General features: G+C 38.4%; 1 protein-coding gene across 2 annotated transcripts in view; it reads left to right on the forward strand.

Moving 5' to 3' along the window:
* The first annotated feature begins 2441 nt into the window (after window positions 1-2441).
* The window catches only part of LOC140377815 (rho GTPase-activating protein 6-like), a 91508-nt gene continuing 68831 nt past the window's right edge, over window positions 2442-25118 (forward strand). For both annotated transcript variants that reach the window (XM_072463438.1, XM_072463511.1), the window contains exon 1: window positions 2442-2916. In XM_072463438.1, coding sequence (XP_072319539.1) covers window positions 2461-2916 — 456 coding nt within the window. In that variant the 5' untranslated portion in view covers window positions 2442-2460. The remainder of the gene's footprint in view (window positions 2917-25118) is intronic.

Consider the following 25118-nt stretch of genomic DNA (forward strand, 5'->3'; position numbering starts at 1 on the left):
AGTAGCAGTAGTGTGCCTGTAGTAGCAACATAGTAACATAATAAAATGTTTACAGTATTCTGTGGTACATAGAAGAAATTAAAGTAGCCTACACTACAGTTAGGTGTACAATAGGAATACAAGAATGGGCACTGACATAGATGAAAATAGAAACACTATAGTCACTGTAGAAGCACCTCTTGAATAACATTTGAATAATGATTTGGCATTGGGTTTACACTCTCGCAATACATTAAGTCTCGGCACAAGGAGGACTGTTGATTTCCAAGTCCCTGGTCTGAACTTGACTGCTATTTGGATGCAGTTGTACAGCAGTAATGTTTGCTTAGTAGTAAAAACAGCAGTAGCAATGTTGGCTCAGTAGTAGTAGCAGTAATAGTAGTAGTAGAAGTATTTCGTAATTGCTAAATAACTGCCAGAAACCTGCATCCAATCTTCTCTAGTTCTTATCGGTATCATGTCACGCTGTGTTGTGTGTGTCAAGCAGTGCAACTTCATAAGCTCCTTTATCAGCCCCCCCCCCCCCCTCACCCCCCTCCCCCCTGCAGTCTCTATTCATTTCCCCCATACTTTCACACACACTGCACACTTCCAAACTTCTCATGCACGCGTATACAGCGACCAATCATTCCACTGAATTAAGTTCTCATCTGCAGTATATCCAGAGTTAAACAGGCTGCGCAGCACAGGTGTATTATGAAGCCATGGCCTATACTAAACCAAGCATGCAGTTATTGTTGGGCTATTATTAGAAGGCAGCAGGCTACAGCGATAGGCCTATTATTCCTAGACACCCTTTGGATTAATGAAAGACAGGGATTAATGTGCCTATTTTCATCCATGCTGTCTGCCTATGCACAACCTAACGCGTGTCTGTTGCCACTCATTCCAACTCAATAATTCATATCAATTTAACCCCCAGGAAGAAAATAAAAGTGGAGATACATTTGCATTGGTGTGATAGAAAGAAAGGCTGTTACATGGGTTCAAAACGCATGGTTGAATTTGTTATGGTAAGGTGATATTTATAGTGATAACCGTGCATATGAAGATGGACAGGGTGTCAGACAAGGAATGCGAGGTATGTTATGTTTCCTCTATTGCTCCCTGGAGTGAGGCTGGAATGAACCGTGTAACTCAAATAAAATATATTTTTAAGAATTGCAGAAGAGGGCATCACACAATCTTCCTCTTGGACTGAAGTCAAAATCATACTTTATTTCATTATGTTGCAACATGGGCACCACCAGAGTCACCACATGTCTCAAACTAATCCTTTTGCTTCACTTTATGCTTTATACGCTTCTCAATTCTCAATACACTTATCATAAAAAAAAGTCTAGAGCTCAAGATCTGGAGATGGGTCACCGGGCGCTGCACTTCAGGCACTGCTCCTGACAGGTTGCCACAGCAACCCTGTAGGATTGGTCAAATACAGTGGCTGGACGAAATAAAGTTTGTTACTTAATTGAATGTTGAGATCTAGGGCCACAAAATGAAAAGTATCACATAAAAAAATCTACTTAAAAGTGTTTAAGTAACTGATTTACTTTTAGAGTAAAAAAAATGATTTCAAATGTTCAGAACCAATGTAGTGATCTTGCGTGCTGATTTTTGGAGGAAGGAAGCAACTGAATTGATAACATCATTTATGTTTTGCTAGTAATGTTTATGATATATTCTTGTCAAAACTGACAAAATCCATAGGCAGCCATGTCACGATGGCCTTTTCGGGTGGTCTCAAACCCCAAGTACTTTACTTTTCAGTTCAGTTTAAAAAATGCAGTAGAAAGTACTAATACCTGGACGTTTTAATCTTGTATAGTTCAGTAAGTTCAGTAAAACTTTTTATAAGGTCAAACATATATGACCAACGTTTTATGCTTTGGGTTGTTTTAAATTAGCCTATATCTGTACTCAGAATTTTTTCATATGACTGTATGCAAAATGTTTGTAGACATAGCACAGGCAATAACATCATTATTACAGATGCAGGGCAGAAATCGGCTGAACTTTCCTCTGCAGAAGAAACATATGTATAGCTTTTATATTATTATTTCAAATCTCTTTCAATGGAATGCGGTGGAGCAGATGTTATCACCTCTCACCACCATCTGAATGTAATTTCAAGCGGATTCATAAAACTCCATACTCGCATCCCTGGGAGATTTAGGTTCTCCATTTAAAAACGATAACATTTCGTGGCTGTACCAGGCCAAGCGCGCATCTGAACCCCGCTGTGGCCGCCTCCCACTTCCAATCACACCGTGTTCTCACTCCGCACACTTAGGAACGCGTACACTGGACTTTTGGAGAGACCTTCAGTTTGCATCTGGAACTATACATTGCACGTTCTGACCCGAGCGCACACTTTGGCATAGTCTCTGATGGGACAGAAACGGCTTGAGACATTTTGACGGAGAGACGCGTGACTTGGGGAGACGCGTGACTTGGGGAGACATGTCGGCCGCTCAAGGGCTCCTCAACAGCGTCTTCTCGTGCTCTTCACCTGCGTCCAAAGCCATCGCCAAGCGGAGACTCCGACAAACGCGGAGTTTAGACCCGGCTATTATCCGTCACTGCGGCGCGGACGGGCAGAGCGCGGTCCCGACTCTGGATGCAGGTGCGCCGCTGTCGAAACCACCTTTACGCACCAAGACGCACAAGGAACCGATCGCTCCATCGCTCTCCACGCCGTCCCTGCCTTTGGATATTTCGCCCTCGTCCAACTTCCACTTCGATTACGACCCGGTGAAGCGTGCCAAGCGGAATACGGCGGGGGATTTGCCGTATCTGGTGCGGGGGCCCGGGGTGGCGTCCCCTGCCAGCACCGGTGCGCTCTTTTCTCCGCGGAGGTGGCTGCAGAAGAAGGCGCCGCCGTCGTGCTCTCACGCGTTTGTGGTGTGGAAGTCAGAGGTAAAGTTTGAGCAGGAGTTTTTCCCCCAGCTTGTTGATGCTTTAAAAGATGTTCTGACGTAGGTATATTGAGCATGGAGCAATTTCTTATAGATGCGGTCTTTGGCATTGCTGCTCATTGTTCTGTGTTTTAAAGGGATGTGAGTGAAGACGTAATCAGGTGATGAAATGGGCTTGATAGGCTGTTGGATTTCTTGTAAAATCCTCATGGCACAATTCTGGCCTACGTTCTGATGTCTTATGGTCTTGTATTGAGATTTAACGCACGCACAAAGACAAAGTATTTGCTTCAAACAATTTTTTTTGGACAATTTTGGTTGCATACATTTAAGTTTTAAGTTAGCACTGACCAAGCTTGCAATTTTTGAAGTTTGAAGCAATAACACTGTAAATTTATGGTGGAAACATACATGTTCAAGAAGAGATTAGAAAAATAAAAGCGTAAATTAAAAAAAAAATGTATAAAATTGTTATTGCCCCTTTATTTTCTGAGTATTCTTACCCAGAGCCAAAAGTCTACCAACACAAGTATACGAACGAGTAGGCTATACTTCTTAGGACAAACATTGGCCAACTTTTATTATAAACGTACACTTTGAAGTATATTTAAAGTGTAGTTTAAAAATATACTTTAAAGTAACACATCTGCACATACTACCTTTTGGGGTGCTATTCTCTGGTCTGGTTTGCTTGCAGTTGAGTTCCTGATGTGTGCTTGGATGTTGAATAGCCCAGAGGATTCATAGCTGGCTAGTCTCCAGTATCAAATGCTTTTGTTCTTGTGTTGACAACCGCTTCAAGCCTGTGTCTTGCTCCAAGGCTCATAGGCATTTTCTTATAGTCACCGCTGCGTGGTTTGGTTTTGAGTTTCTATAAATTTCTCCTGGGAATATGTACCTATTTCATTTGTAATCCTTGTCTTTTGTCTTCAAATTAAGCGAGTCCTTGAAATCCCTTACCAAAATATACTCGGTCGACTTATTTTTAGCATTGGGGGTTCTTTATAGGCTGCATAGTTGGCGCAAGTCCAGGAGCACTGATGGAAAGGTATGATAATTTTTCTTTTGTAGATTTAACCAGGCCTATATGCCATTGGCTTTCCCAATGCTGTTAGAATTACTATAATGTGTTTATGAGGGTCTTAGGGACACATGGCTTCAGAATTGGTTCTCATGACTTTGAACGGTCAAGAGGTCAAACGCATGCACTCCCCCATCATTTCCGAGTGCAAAGAACATCTCCTCTATCCATTCTGCTTTCCGGTTTTGCTCACGTCCCAACTTTTTTGTGCAACTCGTCCAAACCTTTCCCACAATTATTAAACAACATTATCCAACACAACATGAGGCCACGGAGTCATTACCCAAATCTAGACCGTGAAGTTATTGCACCTTGGAGTATTTTTTTGTTTTTTCTGTGTGTGTATGGCTGAGGAATGTTATTAGTCCACTGGGATGTTTTACAATTTGCTGGCTGTGATGTGTATTCTTGAAATTAGTTGTTAAATGTATGCCTAACTGCCAAGAATGTAGTGTACGTGTTAACTTTGCACAGAATTCATGGGGCTTGTTGCATAATTGCGTTTGTGGTGATGAAATTGTTTGAATAATGATCTGTACGCTATGTAATCTGTGTAAATTTCTCAGATGCAATTATAGTCCACGTTGCTCTTTGAACTGCAGTGGAATCATGGTATTTTAGTCTATGCTAAGGCCCATTTCCACAAAAGCGTATGTGTTGTTTAGGTTCATTTATGTGGGGTCTGCTATATGTTATGCAAAAATTATGAAAAATACAATCGGGCTATTTTTAACACTCACATGCTTTGAAAGACGGGGAAACATACGTCTATCCTTCTGTAAAACAGCTTTCACACACAAACCAAGATGCCAATATGTTGTTCCATAGCACAAAAAGCTTTAATGCCGCACTGTGGAACATTCCAAGGCAAATAACATGGAGAAACGCACCTCTAATCAGAATTACACCGACTGAACCAAACTTGAACTTGGAAATTCACATTGTTAGCCCAGTTGGCAATCATTGACTGCAGCTGACCATTAAAATCACTGCAATTTCAAGCTATTTCTGACATTGTTTAATTAGTAGGCTGGGTAAACCTTATGTCAACACATCACATGCCTCTTTTTATTGTTTTATTTAAGGAGGTCAGAGAGAGAGAGTGAGACGGAGAGAGAACAAATGTACACATGTAAATCACGCTCAAACCCACAATTGACATTTATTTGATGTGCCTGTTTAAAAGCTTTACTTAAATGAACAGAAAGCAAGGTGAAGGAAAGACCGATGCCAGAGTAGCCTGTGTGCAAAGCTGTGGTTATGAAGTGATTGACAGTTTATTATAGAGACAATAAAAGAAAAATGAAATGGGGAAATAGTGTTTGGTTAATGGAATGGAAGCAGTATACTGTATTATAAACAGTGAAAGCAGGTCTTAGACTATGTGCGATCATTCTGTGAGGAGTTTGCATGTTCTCAATGCGTCTGGTACGGGTTCTATCTCAGCGCATGGTTCGCTCTCATCATTTGTGAAACGTGCACACCCTCCTGCCAGGTACTCTCCTGACTGAACACCCATTGCTCGGAATTGAAGGATTAAATATCTCTAAAAAAAAAGTCGTCGGACCCATTAATAGTTCTAGTGACTGAGCTCAAGTAAGAGTAATGTTACCTGAAAATAATATTACTCGAGAAGTTCAAAGTCGAAGTTCAAGAAATGACTCAGTTAACTAGTAAAACAGTATTTGGGTTAACTACTCAAGAAAGAGTAAGTGTAATAGTAAGTGTCTGGGTAAAACATCTGATTTAAGCACAAAATTGAAAAAAACAAAACAAAACCACAAAATTATACCTAAACCCAAACCGTTTACTCAAGTTAAATATTGAACAACACATTACTCAAGTAAAGTAAAAGTACCGGTAGTCCAAAAGTACTCTGGAAAGTACAAGTTATTAAAATTTCTCAATGCAACTGCCCACTTCTGTAGCAGTCTCATGTTGAAGTAATTGTATAGTTGTAATATCTTGCATTGCAGTTATTTTTTAGTTACAGATTTAATACAAGTAGCAAATTTGCAGCTGTAGTAAAAAATACAAAAAAAAAGTCAAATCATATGTCGGTGTTTAGATTTTTTAACGTCATTTTTCAAATCAACCATTTTTACACCACATAATAGCTGCAAAGGCATACTGAATAATGTTGTTTGGATAAGTGGGTTATTTGTGGATCAAAACTGGCAACCCTTGGATTTGTGACTTACTAAATCTTGTTAGCTTTCAGAAACGTTTCAAACTCCCTGTGTCATATTTATTTAATCAGAAATTACACTTTTGGCCAGAGTTTTGGTATTTGAAGACGTGTTTGTGCAAAATGAACAATCCAAGCTGCTGTGTTTACACTGGTTGCTGCCAAATAGCCTGCAGTTTTGTTTATGACAATTGTTTCTAGAAACGTTTACTTAAAGACCTTGTGAGAATCTTACCAACGAAACAGTAATGGACTTTCATTTAAATTATATGATTTGGTGTTCAGCTAAATCCTGTGTTTTTATTGTCACAGTTTGATCAAAATGTTCTCAAAACCACATTTTTAGGTCATAACAGTCATAACTGATGAAGATCTATCATAAATTACACAAAAGCCATTGCAGTGTTGTATTAATTAAAGTTAACCCTAAATAGGGCAGTATATATTAACTTTATATAACTCTATATTCCATATTTGACCTGTTGTGTTGAAACTTGGCAGTCAACATGTAAAACATATGTACGGCCAATATTTATTTTGTTTATTTGTTTAACTGAAAGTATTAAAAAATCCTGATATTGCTTTCTTATTGACTTAAATATGCTCTAAGTTGTAATGTATAAATCAAAGTGCAACATTTTACCTGTAAACGTTCAAAGAGTAAAAATAAAATAAAAAATAGTTTCACTATATAAAACTAAAAGGAACAAATAAAATTTGAAAATAAATTGAAAAGGAGTTAAATTATGGAGTAATCTTGACAAATAAATCAAATAATCAAGAACAACAATGGCATTCAACCTATCATAATATGTAAGTTTAAAAAATAAAGTAGGTTGTTGCCTTTAAAAGGGACAGTATCTGTATTACTGTATTTCATTTAAATGTAAGTGTTTGTGTAATGTTTTAAACACTCGGTGTGAAGTTCAAGATGAAAAGAGGCAGGAAACATAAGATTGCTCATCTTCCTGCTCATCATTTTTGTATGGTAAATATAGGTTTGCATTATGTATTATGATTGTGACTGCGTAAAGATTACTTTACCTTATATGTTATGAGAAATTGTATTGTTTTTGCTCTCCTCCCTGTTTCACACTCCACTGCCCTGTCCAAAAAAGTTTACGGCTAAAAAAAATACAAAACAAAAACATTCCCGGGATTGTTATACAGGTTTGATTGGTTAAAATAGGGATTTGGTAATAATTCAACTAAGTAAAGGGATTCCAGACCGACTCCTCTAAGAGAATTGACATAGCTGGCACACAATGACACAGTAAATAACTACATTTATGCTTTGCAAACAGCCATACTTTTTCAGTATTTCTTTATCACTGGTGCTGCTACTATTACTATGTTGATCCTTGTCAACGTAAAACATGTGTATGTTTGCTCAGATTTCCACATGCTTGTTTTATTTGCCTGAAAAAGCATGAACTTCTGAACTCTGGTGAATTTCATTTAGCTTTACCTCCCCTGTTTCCTCCCTTCGTTCCCTAAAGGAGGAATTAGACCTTGAGGTTTCGACATCTTTGGAATTTGGATCAGAATACAGTAATGGCAATATCTCCTAACACCAAGCAATTTACAATACATCAACTTTGCTGGACCAGAGCTTGTTCAAAAAGTACATTTTCTTGGCGCTTTGCAGTGATTTACTGTAGATTCCTTAGTCAGCAAAATAGTGAATGTGTGCCATGTTTTTTATGAGAGATGATATGAAACTACAGTATGTTCTCCTACACTTCACTGTTATAAGCTGAAATACTTGCATGCATAGATCATTGCGTGTCTGCTGCAGAGTGGACATCCAGAGCACATTTGCACCCGGGGGACTCGCTCTCTCTGGTTCTGCATAAGCTAGTTAAGGGCCTTATTCAATTGAATGGGAAGGTGCAAGGACCGGACATTTTGTACCAACAGATTTATTTGGGTTCAAGAGCCTGGGTAAGTACATTGTGAATGTATTTGGTGCGTCATTCTCATTAGCTATTGTCAAGGCTGTGTTAAGGAAGAAATGTGGTTCATACAATATATTTATTCTAAAGGTGATGCATTGATATATTTTATATTTTTTTATAATTCTGGTTAAATGAAGGTAAGAAAAAAAATATACAATAAACTGCATTCCAGTCATCCATGCATTTCGGAACTCAGCCCCCGGAGTGACGGTTTCTCAGAGTTTCTGTCTTCAAGTCGTCGAGTTGGAAAAACAATTACCGGTACCTGTATACTACAGTAACGACTCAGTCAAATAATAAGAACAAGGAAAGTGTTCAAACAAGCTAAAATACCAGTCCATGGCTATTACATTTGCTTTTGTTTACTGTAGCTCCATGTAGACGTTAGCAGCATTATTAGCGCGATAAGGCTCAGTGAATGCACAGGAGCAGGTTCACACACAGTGGGTCGATAGGGAGCAAACAAACGTACAATAACTCGAGTGCTACCACTAATGAAGCTGTCAGTAGTTCATCTCCCACCAAATGCTGGGCTCTGAGGGTGTTCCAGTGAAAATGCACAAGTTTGGACTTTGAAGATCCGAGCTCCGAGGACAACTGGAACGTACCATAAGTGCTGCCATTTCATGTGGGATCAATACGTGTATTAATGAACCAAATTCAATAATATCAGACACTTTTTAAAAAGTAGTATCAGGATCAGGTTCTCAATAGAAACTCTGAAGGACTGTTATTGTTCTGTGGTGTAGCAGTCATGTTCATGTATCCTTTTCCACTTCTTTGGGTCGTGGGTAGAAGAGCCACTTGTTTGCACAGGGCCCAGTAAAAGGAGGGTCCCTCAAAAAGTATGTGTGTGCTATAACCCTAACCCCAATAATTTCCCTGCAATCATCAAACTTAGAGCTTTGATCAAAGTGTAATGTCCTTGAAACCAGAAGTAGTTTTAAAACCACTGTAAACATTATTTGGACTTTGGGCTAATCATATTCATGCAGCTGCAGCCATATTGGAATCCCCGACCAGCTCTTTCTGTCAGGCTGATGAAGATAGCATCTCTACAAGGTAATACAAACATATTAGCTATTATTTTGACGTGATTAAACTCCAATGAAAACCACATTAAAACGATATCCCATTTCTGAAAAGAGTACCTCAGCCTGAATCCTGTGTCTTTAACAACCCTTTGATGTTTCAGCCGCTTTCCTGTACCATTGCATTATCATAATGCAATATGGCTAACGCTAATTGCACCAAAAGCATGATGTAGGGTTCAAAGCCTGTTCAACATTTGGAACCAGTCAATTTCCAAGTCTTATGCAAAGGGAATTTGATATCAAGAATCATTTTTGCACAATCTCCAGCTGAAAAGAACCAGTTGTTTGACCACAATTGGGATTTTGGAGCAATCGGGGAAGTTTTCTCAAAAACAGAGCGAGGGCTGGAATAAAGATGGAACTTAAAGTAAACATTAATTTCCGCAAGTCCCAAATCTCACCGTGTCTGTTGCCCATTTCAGCTCAGCAAAAGAGAAGGAGCGTGTTGAATTTCGTGTTTGGATACATGTGGGAGACCAGGCGAAAAACAGGGCTCTGTGATCTAATTGTGATGTTTAGGGCCCCCAAGCCAAATATATCAAACCTCCTGGGTATTGCATAGTGTGTGTTACAGTGACCCCATGTCCGCTAATGTTCTCTCTAATGTGGTTTGTCACGGGGCGGAGCAAAAACATACTCAAGATCTGGTCCGTCAACTTCACTGCTAACCATTTATGTATCGATCACAATTAGGGCAAGCAGGGATATCTGACACTGGCTGAGGAAAGGGTTGAGCAATGTCCATGCAGTTAAAATGTGTCAGTCCTGAGAGGCAAGTCGTAGAGATGACTTTACTTTCATACATAATAAATAATGAAACGTCTAGTTTAGCAAGTAAATGTCATTCGCAGCAAGCACTGTAATGTAAGAGCAGCTATTTGAGGAAAAAAAGCTCAAAGAGAATCATCGAAGCAGTTGCCAGGGACACCATTTTCTGTTCAGGATTTGTTGATAGATGAAAACCATGCGGAAACAACTGCCAGTGACTATTTTAGGCATTTGCTTGTTTGTTATGGTTCAACATAAGAGGCAAAGAGTTCAAACTTACAGCAGAAAAAAGTAACTTTAGTGACAAAGCTCCCCCTGCAGTTTCCGTTTGAAAATACACTGTCAGAGAACCGACCCAAAAGTGTGTTGTTGTTTTTTGTTATAAGGGGATAGAATCACTTACAAAAACATTTAACGTTGCCAAATATATATAGAAAAGGGGAGCCAGAGTTTAAAATGTTTCAATTCAAACTTTTTCAGCCCCATAGGCCACATTAGACTGCGCATGGTTAGAGATTACGGTTACGGTTTCATAATAGTTACAACCCAACCCTAAGCCATTGAACAAACCATCTTGAATGCTTTCAAATATTTTTCTGCAATTCTATATTATGGTATATATTCTATACACAATTCATTTTGGCCAAGAAATATTGATGCAGGTAAAGAAAATGGTAAATAAAATATACTTAAATATTGCCTTAATGAATGTAAGTTACTCTTTGGCCATTGTTTGGGTCACAGGCTTTCTACTGTAAAAATCTTTATCTTTAAATCAAAAGTTCTGTTTCATATCCTGTTACAGAGCAAACATGAGCCTAAAGGAACAAAACCCAATTGTGCTTTCTGATTTTATCTATCACCATTTTCTGTATCTACGCTTTTGAGTTCAGATGGGGGCATTTCCCAAGCTCCAGTTTGGCATCTTACTAATGAGTGTGAATAATGAAATCATTTGACACCAGTTCCAATCCCTGTTTCGTTCAAGATAATAACCGTGTTTCGCACTGTATTTAGTTTAGGATTAGCTGATTTTAGCAGGATTCGAGTTAATCTTCCAGAATTGCTACTTGGAAATGAACGCATATGTCTCTTGCCTTTGTTTACGGAACATATCCAGTGTCGGCAGATCAAATATACCTGAAGTTTGGAAAAGGTCTGTTTTTCTTACCGGAATACCGTGTTTGGGTGGTAGAGTGTCTCTGCTTTCCGACAGTGGGGAGCATGAAGGAATGATTTATTTGGAATTCCAGGTCAGGGAATTTTGTCAGACCTCGGGATACAGACGTGAATATTGACAGTTACGGGCTGAGTGAACCCGGGCCGGCCTGTCTCACTTTTGTGCTTGTGTATGGCCAAAGTACTAATAATTGTGGTCAAAAATACATCCAGAACATTCATGTAATATTAGTTTACAACATTACAGGAGATGACTATTACTGATACAATTACTACAACTTATTTGTTTTTTACTTATACCATACCATTATTGCGAAACCTTACATTTTTACCACAACGTATACTTTTCTCCCCTATTATTTGTTGACATGACACAACAGCAACTCGGACTAGATTGATGTGGTAAATAGGACTATTTTTGTCTAACTCTTTTTTGTGTCCTTATCACAACTGTCACTATTAATAATAAAATGGTTTATACTTCTATTGCTGGTCACATAGCCAAAGGTAGAATAAAGTACGGTAACCAAAATTGTCCTTAAGTAAAAATGATATTTCTCAAGTAAAAGTACAAAGTAGTTGTCCAAGAAGTCTCAAGTAAGAGTAAAGAAGTACCCTGAGGTAACTACGACTCAAGTAAGAGAAACTTTAATAGTAACTGTCTCATTCACAATTTGAAGTTGATGTTAAAAAGTACAATTTCTTCAAAGTTACTCAAGTAAATTGAAATTTGAATTTTATTTTCTGACAATGACAATAAGCCTTTTCTGCTTCTGCTTCTGCTTCTGCTTCTGCTTCTACTTCTGATACGCCTGTGGATGGAAAATCAGATGTTATGCCTGTCCCAAGCCTGAGAAAATGGAAAGTGCTGTGAATCCGATGTAAACAAACTTTATAGTCCAATCCATGAAGAAAAGTAATATTCTCTATACAGCAACACAGAGCAAAAAAGGAGATTGTTGTAAAATCCTTGGACAGGTCGTTCCAGTCGTGTCCAAAGACTACAGTCGAAGCACGCAGTAATCTGTTTTCTTCCATAACCACTGCCTCTATCAGAAGAACTTCATATTTTACCATCAAATGCATATGTATTCATATGTTCATATGTTCTCACAGAATTACAATACATGAAATATCATGCTTCTCAAACACAGAGCCAGTTTAAGTTTGTAATTTGATAATTTAAAGTTAAAGCAATAATGTCGCCATGGAAAGAAGCAAGTTACATTTTTAAGTCTTAAATGACAGCTTACTTAAAGGAAATGTTCTGTCCATTAATATATTTGGCCTTATCTCACAATTATACAGAAAATTCCATTGATTTTATATATATGTTATGATGTTGAAATAAACCTTAATAAGACAATGTCAAAGAAAGTTCTCCATTAAGTTGTCACAATTTGTTCTCACTGTTTATGATCTATTGGACAATCTCATGACAGACCATCTCCAGTAGTAGCCTTCATTTTTAAAGAGGGAAGTGGTGATATGAAAATAACAAGTGCGTTTTACTGTCATTGATGTACGTCTTTAAGTTCACAGTGAAACATGGACTCAGCACCATCTTATCTGCTGCGTCCCTCCTCACTCCCCTTTAGGAGTCTGGCTTATCAACCAGCCGCGGAACTTACTCTCTAAAAAGTTGGCCATAGCGTACGGCGCCTCTTTGACACTTGTTGTATTCAAATTATGGAAGAAAGTTACAACAGATAATTCACTTATGGTTGAATTTTAGAAGCAGCTTTAAACAGTCATCTGGAAAAAAAAAAAAAAAAAAAAACATGTCAACCCATGTCTTGTATGATGTCAAAATCTAAACCCTTGTGTTCTGTTGGATCCTTTTATGTCATTTTGTTTAATTTTTCAAGCTTTAATTTGTCATCATTTTGGCTGTATTACAGATTTTTGGGTGACATTTGGTTACAAACTGTAGTTCATGTTGCACCATATCGCTGAAACAGGTTTTTAGTTTGAGAATTTGGGTCACTGACGACGGCATTAAACTATTTTTGATTGTGTTGATCTGTTTTTTCTTTGCTTTTTAACATCCACTGCAGCGTTGATCAACAACAAAATGGTTTTATCAAAGCTTAATATTATGTGTTGACCTTTTATTACAGCCTGGGACAACATAGTAACAACATTGGTTCAGTTCTTTTATTTTTTTTAGCTGGAGCTATTTTTTTTGTTTTGTTCCCACATGTACTGTTTTACTGCCTTCACATCTTGATTACAAGTTGATGGTTGATCAAATAAACTTCAAAATCAAAGCCAGTGTCTGTCTAAAAAGTTTTAAAAGTTTGCTGTGATTGAATTCCTTGCATCCACCTCTATTTGAAAGCTGACCGGCTTGACTCCTTGAAGCTGTATTTGAAAATATGTATAACTTTTAACCGTGAGAAATATTGGTACCGACTGACTACTTCTCCCTCTTCTTTATGTCTAATAACTTCAAACAAAAGTCTTTTTCCTTCCTGTGCCCTGGACTTCGAGGAAATATAACCTTTTTTACCCGGACTAAGTCTAAACACAACTGTGGGCTGTGAAGAATCAACGTGATTTAAAGCACCTCCATACTTCTCTAACTCTCCCTCTAACACCCGCTGGCCCTCCTTCTCCTCTCCCCTCTGACATGTGTCCAACCTTAAGGAAAGCAAAACAGACCCATCCAACGCTCCGGAGTTAAAAATAGAAAGAATAGCAGAGGAGGAATGACCCGGGTTCCAGTGAGGATTGGTTGCAGGTGCGAGAGTGTTTTACAGTGCAGCTCACGTGGAAAGCTTGTAGGTCCTGTAAAGTCAGTGCATGTGTCAGAATGAATGTGGATGAGAGCGGTGATGCGTCTAAACCGGAGGCTTAGCTCAACACGAAAATATTTTTATGGTAAACTTTAATTGAGAAAGGAAGCATGATCGCCCTCTGGTGGATGTGGTTCAGAGGGTTGATGTGCATGTTGCTGACCACTTCTTAGTGTTTGGCTATGGACTGTAATGAAGAGCAGTTATAGTTTAAGATGGTAAATGAATACAATGTTTAGGTTTGATTTCCAGGTGTAAAATGGCAAATATTATCCATGGGTTGCGATGAAAATCTACCACCGTTGTCACTGAAAACGTTGTCATTGCAAACAAAACGCTTTGCTTTCCATTAGTCGGTACCATTCAACGAGTTGGGAGAGTTATTATTAGCTTTCAAACATCACAAACTAGGAAAATACAGGACTGTTTTGGCTACACGTGAGTAAGACCAGAGCCTTCATAGAAAGCATTACCACATGTAGAAGTGTATTGTATAGACTGTTACCGTTAGCAACCCTGAAATTAGCCTACAGTCTAGCAATCTTGTATTAAACATTTCTTAAATCTTTATGATTCTGCCTTCTGGATAATGATGCGGTAAAACATAGCAGTCCACTACTGTTTGAAAGGAAAAAATGTGGTTTCTTTCACCAAGTGCCTACAATAACAGTGTTAAGTGAACTTTAGAAACTACAGATTGAAGTTAGATATTGACAGTTATTACTCAAGTGAATTAACATTTAACGTAATCAACCATGTGTCTGCGCTGATATTTGACCAAATTAATTTTTTTAATTTGCTGCCAGGTTAAAAGGAATGTGAAAGAGTGTTTACATAAGTGCCAGGCTGCGTGCGTGGCTGTTCTAAACATGTCACTCCTGGAATCTACTGTATGAACAGGCTGAAGCTGAAGCTGAAACACGTGAAAAACTGTCAAATGCAGGCTAACCCACTGTTATCAATGCACGGACATTTATACGGATATTTATAATAATAAATTGAGCTGTCAATAGTATAAAAAATCCAATAGGCCAAATCAATACTTAAACTAGTATCGAAACTAGACTTGCACTCATTTGGAAAAGTATTGCTAAAGCAACAAAAACTACTAAAAAAAGAGCATTTGTAATATCATTGGGCCGAAATTGATTTACAGAGTATTAAAAGAGTATTAAATATCGAGCCTTAATCCTTAGTATTGGAATCATGTTTGGAATCTTCTTTGGTGGGAACACTAATAAAAAGATCACCATAAATACTTTTTTCCAAACATATTCAGAATTGCAAATCCAAGACAGTAATTATTAAGGGAAATGGTGCTCAAAAATACTGTATATGCAGTAGTTTTCTGTGTCCAGCAGAAGGAGCCAGTAAGCCTCAGTAAAACGCAGCCCCCCTTCGCTTCACTCTTCTTGAATGCTGAATCCTGTGGACTTGTGGGTGGGCTGCTCATGGACAGTCCCAGCTGCGCACATGTGTCTCCTCTCCAAAGTATCTTACAAAAACAACACAGAGCTCTCTGTGGACGTTTTTATCACTCCGGGGGTGAAAGCAAATGTTTAAAATGCTCCAAAAGAGACGCAAGCTCAATATTTGGATCTCTGTGACTTCCTGGGGTGGTTTTACAGGCTGACAATACAATATTTACTGTGTGTGTCTGAAAGTATCAATCGGGGGTTGGAAGAATATTCACCTCCTCAGGCCGTGCATTGTATTTGAATATCAACATGCATTTCTGCATATTCTGTCAAGCTTAAAGGTGCACTATGTAACTTCCTTTTCTGTTGAGAGTCTGCCACCGACTTGTTTCAAGGCATTAAACTTCTCTATCATGCATTTATTCAATTACAGATGTTTTTATAGCTCAAAACATGCTTTCTTACTGTGAACAGGACTCACCTCTCCACAGATCGGACCTGTAACTTAGTCTGGTGGCGTCACCTGCTTGTCTCCATTAAGGTAGATGTGTTTGATGCCATACAGCGGAACATTTCAGGCAAAGAAATGGAGACAAGCATGTGACAGGGACAGAAATTCCACCAGAAGTTTCATTTAAATCAGGAATAAATCTGTCTGTGCAAAATCTAGACTATGTAAGGTAAACCAGGTCTAAACTATAACATTTACTAAATCAAGACTAAACCAGGACTAAAATGAAACTAGGATTAAACATACCGTCATTCAAAACTAAACCAGGTCCAAACCAGGACTTATCATTGAGCGTCTGCTCATGATGTCATAAAGCAGACACTAACGCTAATGCTAACGCTAATGCTAACGCTAATGCTAACGCTAATGCTAATGCTAATGCTAATGCTAATTCCTGCCTAGTAAGGTGTTCCTTGGATACGTGGGCTATGAAGTCAGGCCATATGTTCCACCGCCCCTGCGTTGCTTTAAGTGCCAGCGCTTTGGGCACGGCTGCCAAGCAACGACATCAGTGGAATTATCAAAGCCTAAAGAATGAAGCCTAAAGGATAAAGCTGTACGGCTGAAGAAGAGTCAGCCCTGGAATTAAATGCCAACCGCCATAAAACAACAACAACAACAACAACAACAACCCGCTCGGACTCGGAGTCTGGCGGTAATGTAACACTTGGATACCAATCGCCATAATACAACAACAACAGCTCATTTTGGTTATAATCTGAATTCTGTCATAGATTTGAGCACAGAGAACTCTTCCACGGATGAAACGGATCAGGGCCAATCATGTTTACATGACGAGGTGCCAGTGAAAGCTGTGAGTAATCGTACAAAGAATCTGACTGAATCTGTCTGTGAAGCACAGACGGTTTCACTTTACGTTGTCTGAATCAACCTAATGAACATCGAACAGGACACATCAGGACTAAACATGGCCTAAATCATAAACCTAACTCCAAACTTGTACTGTAAAGACTCTTGAGTATCACAACACGCCCACGCACCACATCTTGAGAACCATTCCATTAGCCTATTAAGCACAAGTGGGCTCTCGTTGTTTTCGCAACACCCACGTCTTCAGTCCACGCACACGCCTCACACTGTGTTTTTATAAGGAGTCACTTCTGAGCATGCGGCTACACCACTTCCCAGAACATCCACACGCACAACCTTACCACAGTTATTGTTTTTGGGGGTCTCCGGATAGATTTATAATCCCGGAACAGTCACGGTACAAGCTACTGCCTCCTCTGAACACTGTAAATATTTTGTGCAATAGAAAAAGTTATAGCCTTGTCATCCATTGGTATTTATAGTGTATTTGCTTATGATTAAGACTAGTGCTGTTTTATGGTCTGCAGTGTGTATAATGTAAATAGCCTTTATGTTTTGTTGGGGGCATGGCTTGCCCAGGGACACAGTGGCAGGAGAGGTTCAGATTGATTACCCACAATTTTTTTTTGTTATCTAAAAAATAAGTGCATTTTTGGAAGAGAAAACTTTGCATTTGAAGAGTAACGCTCTATAACTTTTCTGGTGGATAGTACGCCACCTGATTGCCTCCCTGATGTTTTGTGAACTGTTCAACAATATGGCGTTAAACGTATTCATCTCCATGTAAACAAAAAGCAAGTGACGTCACCAGGCAACGTCTTAGCAATAAAAACACCTGTAATTGAATAAATACTGGGTGGAAAAGTTTAATGCTACACTGTGGATGTTTCCTGGAAAACCAATAACATCCCACATCTAGAAACCAACATAGACACATTCCTGCATTATTGTCCTACATACAGTAAAACCCCAGGTTAGTTCCTCATCAGATTCCGTGTCTAAAAGGTCTACAGGGAACAATTTAATTTAAAACAAATTTTGAAGTTGACTTATGTAATTACTTGTAAAATCCCTTAAATGAACAATGATTAAATCCGCCATTACTGTTGAGTCGCTAAGCCCTGGTTGGAGCTGGGAATGAACTGGCACCAGGTCTGTGATTCCTGGAAGCGCTCTGCCACTGCACCATGTGACGCATTTTACTCATCCAGTAACGCCAATAATCCTGTGTTTATTATAAACTGAAGAAGAAGAAGAAGAAGAAGAAGAAGAAGAAGAAGAAGAAGAAGAAGAAGAAGAAGAAGAAGAAGAAGAAGAAGAAGAAGAAGAAGAAGAAGAAGAAGAAGAAGAAGAAGAGGCAGGTACTGGATGTGACGTCTCTATGGCAACAGAAAGCAAATGAAAATAACCCCAGTTTGATGAAATTTCTTTGTATATTTCTCTTTTGTTACTACATTGTCAGCGTGGATTAGCTGTGAGGGTTATTGTTCACATACTCAGATGGAGAGGGCAAATGGACTGTCGCTTGTCATTTATTGCAATGACAAAATATTAAAGTAGACATTGTATTAAACTCAAGGAAAGAACTTTTGGCATTGGCAAGCAGGTATGGCAAATAATAGAGTTATTTGGGTAATTACCATGTAGTTGTATTTACATAATGTACATACAAGGACATTTTCTTTTGCATGATTACTACTCTACTTCTTTGACACTGACCTATCAAACAACAAACAGCACTAATGAAAAGCCCAATGGGGAATCTTGAGGTGCAAAGAATGTAAATAAAGATTAGTGACAAACTGGATTAGCGACTATGTGTGTCAGTCCACGTTCCCACTGCGAGCTGCAATTTACCTTAATTTGACTTAAATGCTGGAGGTGCTCGGCCGTGGAGTTGCCAAGTTGGAGGGAGAAAAATATGAAAGTTTGAGTGACGAACCCGCAGCTGGTTTGGATTAGCACGGCTAGCAGGGGGGCTGTGTGCTAATGGAGTTTTAATATGCTCTGAAATGACTTACAGCAGCCATGTTGTGAGCGCAAAATGTGCCCCACTGATGTTTTTACATGTTTACCAGCTTTTGTGCATGTTTATGAAGCTGTGAAATATTTCCATTGCTTTGGCACAACACAGTAGTCTTCACAGCAGTGGCAAAACAATTAGCACATTTTCAAATTAGATTTTGTTTACTACAGTAGGTGGCTAAAAGCAGTGTTGGGAAAGTTCACTTTCTACATGAACTAGTTCAGTTCATAGTTCATACATTTTAAAATGAACTAGTTCAGTTCTTAGTTCATAATTCAACATTTTGAACTAAGTTCACAGCTCCAAAAATGAACTGGTTCAGTTCTTTTTTTTCAATATTATGCAATAATTATTCTAAATTATTCCACAGCCCAAATACAACCACAGGCAGCAATTATTTTATTAGTTTAATGCTGAAAATATGTGTCAGATTTCATCTTCATATCCAATTTTGAATCCTTACACAACCAGGATTTATATTCACACTGAAGGTTCTACACTAGCAGCAGTTGCAGCTTTCAGCCCCACAGTCTATTCTCAAAAACATGAGGGAAAACTTGCTGGGCAAAGTTTGCACATAAATGTTGGATTGTTCCCATCCTCACCGACCTTATCATAAAACTCATGTAACTGGTCGTAGCTGGGCGAATCGTTGCTGTTCTGTTGACCACACGTTGCGGTCGCGTCCATGCTGCTTTTTGTTTTGATGCGCATGCGCAGTGTGGTGCGAAACGCGAAATCTCTGTGCGATCTTTCGCCTCTGCAACTGGAGCTCTCACAGTTGCCAGACACAGGCTCTTTTTGGGCAACTTAACGGTGTGTTTTTCGCCTGAAGGTTTGTAGCACTCTGACATCTTATTGAACGAAAATAAAAAGAACGAATTTTGCCGTTCACAGACACCAGAATGAACGCGTTCACAGTTTCGTTCTTCAGCAGTAATACCGTTCGTTCAGTTCACGTTCACCAAAATTATGAACGCGTTCATGAACTTTCGTTCAATGAACGCGTTCAGGTACAACACTGACTAAAAGTAGTTGTACGTCTAGTGTCTGTTATACTAGAAAATGCATCAAAATGGAATCTGTTATGTTAGAAAGTGTAGTGAGCTCCACATTTATATTTTAAGTACACAAGACAGTTTAGACAAACACATTCCCCTAAAACATAGTGAATGATTATATTAAAGATTTTACTCTAAATGTTTGCTGCTTATTTTCCCCAGTTTGACAGTTAGTGGCATTTATAATTAAGTACTTCCTGGTTGGACATGAGCAGTAAATGTTAGGTAATTCCACACCTGTTACTTTGCAACCATGTTGTAAACAAGGGCCAAAATCCATATAATTTACACAAAAGTTATGATTTGACAAATAATAAGACCTAATAAGAACACCTTTATTTTGTTAAAGTATTGTTTAAACTGTCAGAAAAATGTGTTGATATTTTGATATCTAAATTTTTGAATGGAATGTCACTTATTGATGACATCATAGAGGGATTCTGTTTTAGAGCTCAGCACTACTTCCTGTAATGTTCTTTTATTTTTCCATTTTTCTTTACAAACTGCGTCTTGACTAATGTACAATTTTGAAAACTATTTACCCCAGGGACTACCCCACCAAACTAAGTCTTAATTAGAAAAACATGAAAACCTGTCATGTAGACCCTTTATATATCTATACATGTTTTAGGAGTTGTCTTAAGGATTGATTTGTTGAAAATACAGCCAACCAAAGCAGTTTACAAGCCAAATTGTCCACCTGACATTTTTTATATTCCCACTATAAAGCCCTGTTCCCCTTTTTGCTTATTATTTTTCACGCTAACCCAAACTACTCTGCTCCATCCACCTCTCCCGCTTGCGCCATCTGTTACTGTAGCAACAGGACGCTGATGTAAACACAGAACTGACCCTGCTTGTAGGAGGTAGGAACAAAGAAAAGCATCCTTGGCTAACGTAAGCATGGGAGATGGTTTAGACGTATGTTCAAAGGCTGTGACGCAGACGTCGCAGATCCCGGACGCGAAACACAGTGGGCACTCATAAATACAGATGAAAATAGCGAAAGTGGCAGGTGCGTGGCCTACTTTACCTCGGATCTCCTATTATATGCAACGCTAATGCTAAGATATACTTGACTATAGTAAAAAAAAGAATGCAAGCTCAAGGGATGTACTTCTGTATGTCAAAGTTGCTCACACTTACTCAACTTCTGAGTGTTAGTTATAGTTAGTTTCTGTTGGTCATAAGTATATTTGAACATTATTCCAGAAACAATAAGGCAAGGCAAGGCAAGTTTATTTGTAGAGCACATTTCATACACAAGGCAATTCAAAGTGCTTCACACAGCAGGAAAAATGCATTCAAATCACAAAGAAATTACAGAAATACAATAAAATTAACTAAATTAAAAATTATCAATCCAACTGATTTTCTAAACTAATAAAATCACAAACAAAAGAGAAGAGTGCAAAGAAAAAATCCTTTCAGTCATATGCGCAGCTAAACAAAACTGTTTTTAGCTTAGATTTGAACATTGTCAGAGTAGAAGCCTGTCTCACATCTTCAGGAAAACTGTTCCAGATTTTAGCTGCATAAAACTGAAACGCAGATTCCCCATGTTTTGTCCTGACTCTGGGCACCAGCAGGAGGCCGGTCCCTGAGGTCCTCAGAGTCCGAGATGGTTCATATGGCACTAACATATCCAAGATGTACTTTGGTGCTAGGCCATGGAGAGACTTGTACACAAGCAGAGCTGCTTTAAAGTCTATTCTCTGAGCCACAGGGAGCCAGTGCAGAGACCTGAGAACAGGACTAATGTGATCATACTTCCTGGTTCTAGTCAGGACCCGAGCAGCAGCGTTCTGGATGTACTGCAGCTGTTTTACAGCTCGTTTGGAGAGGCCAGTGAGCAGGCCGTTACAGTAGTCTAATCTACTGGAGACAAACGCATGGATAAGTCTCTCTAAATCTGGTTTTGACACTATATTTTTGATTTTGGCAATGTTTTTTAGATGGTAAAAAGCTGCTGATGTTATTGATTTGACGTGGCTATTAAAGTTCAAGTCTGAGTCCATTATTACCCCCAGATTTATAATTTGGTTTGTAGGTTTTAGAGCGAGACTCTGGAGGTGACCGCTAACACTTTCTCTTTGTTTCTGTGGGCCAAAAACGATGATTTCAGTCTTGTCTGAGTTCAGCTGGAGAAAGTTGTTTTGCATCCACACACTGATCTGTTGGATGCAGTGACAGAGTGAATCTACTGGTCCATAGTCACCTGCCGATAGTGAAACATAGATCTGAGTGTCGTCTGCATAATTGTGATAGGACACATTTTCACTGCGTATCAGCTGACCTAACGGCAGCATGTGGAGGTTGAACAGAAGGGGACCCAGGTCCACAGGTCAGGGTCATGTGGTCTGAGACACAGCTACCAATTTCAACAAAGTACTTCCTGTCTTCCAGATAGGACCTTAACCAGTTTAGGGCAGTGCCAGTGATGCCCACCCAGTCCTCTAGTCTCTGTAAGAGGATCCCATGATCGACAGTGTCAAAAGCAGCACTCAGATCTAACAGAATTAAGACTGAGGCTTTGCCCATGTCAGTGTTCAGGCGGATGTCATTTGTCACCTTGACAAGAGCAGTCTCAGTGCTGTGATGAGGTCTAAAACCTGACTGAAAAACATCAAATGAGTTGTTTATTAAGAGGAAATCTGTGAGCTGTTGGTAAACAACCTTTTCAAGGACTTTGCCCCAAAATGGCAGATTAGAGATGGGCCGGTAATGACTTATCAATAACCCTTGACATTCATTAGTTATATAGAAAGCAAAAGGAAACAGTTAAAGTTCAGCTGTACAACTGTTCAATGGATCTACTCTAACAGAGATACAACGACTCATAGTAAAATAAATAAATAGATCTAAATCGATTTTTTTTACATAAACATTTCTGTTCCTCTAAGTTCATATTCGCTATCTTTGAGTTTGAATATGATTTGAACATGAGTTTGAGTGATTTGACAGAAGATTGTTTTTGATCTTAAACATGATTTCCAGTTTGTACAGACTAAATCACAGATTTTTAATGTTTGATGGTTTATTGATAGTGCATTGGTTGGTTCATTACACAGTGAAGCTTGGTTCTTTTTTATTATTTGTATATGTATTGTCCCAAACCTCAATACAATAGGTTAAGTATGGAATTACTAACCCGTTGTATATAATAAATAGATTAACAATTATAATTTGTTTATTTTATTATATATATGTGATTTCCAATTTAAATAATGATCTATAGTAGTGAAATTTGATAGATTTAAAAAAGACTGTTGATTCTATTAATTTAAAAAAAAAAACATTTTGTCAGTTAACTTATATTGAAAATGTATTTAGGCAGAAATAAGTCACATATATTTCCTTGTCGAGCTATTTGGCATCACCACTTCCCCAATACTTACCATTTATACAACTGCTACATTTATTTGTTTGGTCATGGAAATACATTACAATAGCTTACACAATACAGTATAACATAATACAATTGGTAAAATATAAAAACTGTTGTAGAAAAATTGTAGATGATTCTAGTGACTATCAATTCTGCTTAGTCTTTCTCACTCCCCCATATCCCATTTTACAACTCCCAAAGTAACATGCCTTATGTCACGTATCAGCCAAACCAGTTCTAACACGCATAACATGTATTCCTGTCGGTAAAGGAACCCTGCAGCTGCCCAGTTCGTGTGTATGGAGCTGATTTGGGGCAGTGGGAGTGATGGGCGGGGCTAAGGGGGCCAAGATTCCTGCTGCATTCCAGACGCAGAAGGATGAGAAGGATCTGTCAACCCCCACCTTCTGTGCGCACCACCCAGACGCAACTACCCAAATATACATCAACATACAGGCAGCGGAAAATATTGTTCTGCCATGCAAGCCTGTCCGGGCCTCTACTAATGGGAAAAGTATGATGCTGATTGGATTGGAAGGTTGTTTATTCAAATCTCTCGTTTTGATGCTTTGCTGCAAGTAAAAGGAAAATCTAATGACTGAAAGGAAGGCTTGAATATAAATAGTTTGCTAAATATAGTAAGCATGCCGTCTAATACAAGATTTATAGCTGTAGATGCAGAGAGTAGGATCGCTTGGGCTGTTAACGTTGTTTTATTTTTTGTTACCATATTCTACAGATATTATAAATTCACATAATGTTGAATGGATTTCACCAAGGTGGGATAAAATAATTATATATATATATATATATATATATATATATATATATATACTTTTGCCTCTATGGTGTCAATTGTTCTTCTATTTCAGTGATAACAATACCAGCCAGACTAACAAAACTTATACTGTACTGACCCCAGTACTGACAACAGTCTAAGTGCTAACTGAGAGAGCATTTTTGCAAGGTAAAGTCCAGAATTCCTCACTATTCTTTCACTGGTGTTTGTCACAAAAGGGGTGTGAGAGCATTGAAAGCACGGCCTTCGTGCTTGTTATAATGCGACATCTGATCTACACTTCAAACAGGGAAAACACTTGAGTTTGTCTTCTGCTCTTTTGTCACTGCCACCGGGTCTGGATGACATGGACGCCGCAGCCCTTTACTTGAGTCGAACCAAGAGGACAAGCCGTGGAGAGGAGGCTCAAATCACAGAATAATTCTTTTTAATGCTGTTTTGTAGCAAAGCCCTCTGACAGCATTTTATGTTTGTATTAACCTAAAGGTGCATTCATTTTAATCAGAGTGTTCAGAGATTTGGAGAGAGAGACTGGCCAAAAGTGCAAGATTTGAAGACATGCATGATGTAACTACTAAATATAATGCCAAAATACTCCTGATGAGAGACCTATACCAAATATTGGTATACATATATCTATATTGAAGTATTGAAAATAATCAATTCATATTAAAATGGCTCTACAAATGACTTTATTTTGGTAAATAATATTGTTGTAAATTGTTTATTTTTTAGTTTGTCTGCACATTTATTTATGTAGATCAGTTCAAGTTGGGCTGGAGCAAAGATAGTGGGGAAAATGTATCTTATTCTTTAAAGTAGAGGAGTATCAAAGCACTTGAATACAAAACTAATTGGTGTCGGTATCGGATCATTAACGCAATACTTGCGATTACTTGATATCGGGTCGAAACAAAAATCACTGGTATCACCCATCACAATTTTTACCATATTTTATTAGTAAATTCCTAATTTATGCATGCCGTATTTGACTCTATAGCTGTTGCTATTATTATTATTTTATTATGAATTGTTCCTATGTTTGCAAACTGTGTTCAATGACAATGGCAATAACCCTTTATCTGATTCTGATTCACTCATGA

The sequence above is a fragment of the Eucyclogobius newberryi genome, unplaced genomic scaffold (genome assembly GCF_026437365.1).
Source record: "Eucyclogobius newberryi isolate DKJ021-1_F unplaced genomic scaffold, fEucNew1.0.hap1 SCAF_1, whole genome shotgun sequence".
Taxonomy (NCBI): domain Eukaryota; kingdom Metazoa; phylum Chordata; class Actinopteri; order Gobiiformes; family Gobiidae; genus Eucyclogobius; species Eucyclogobius newberryi.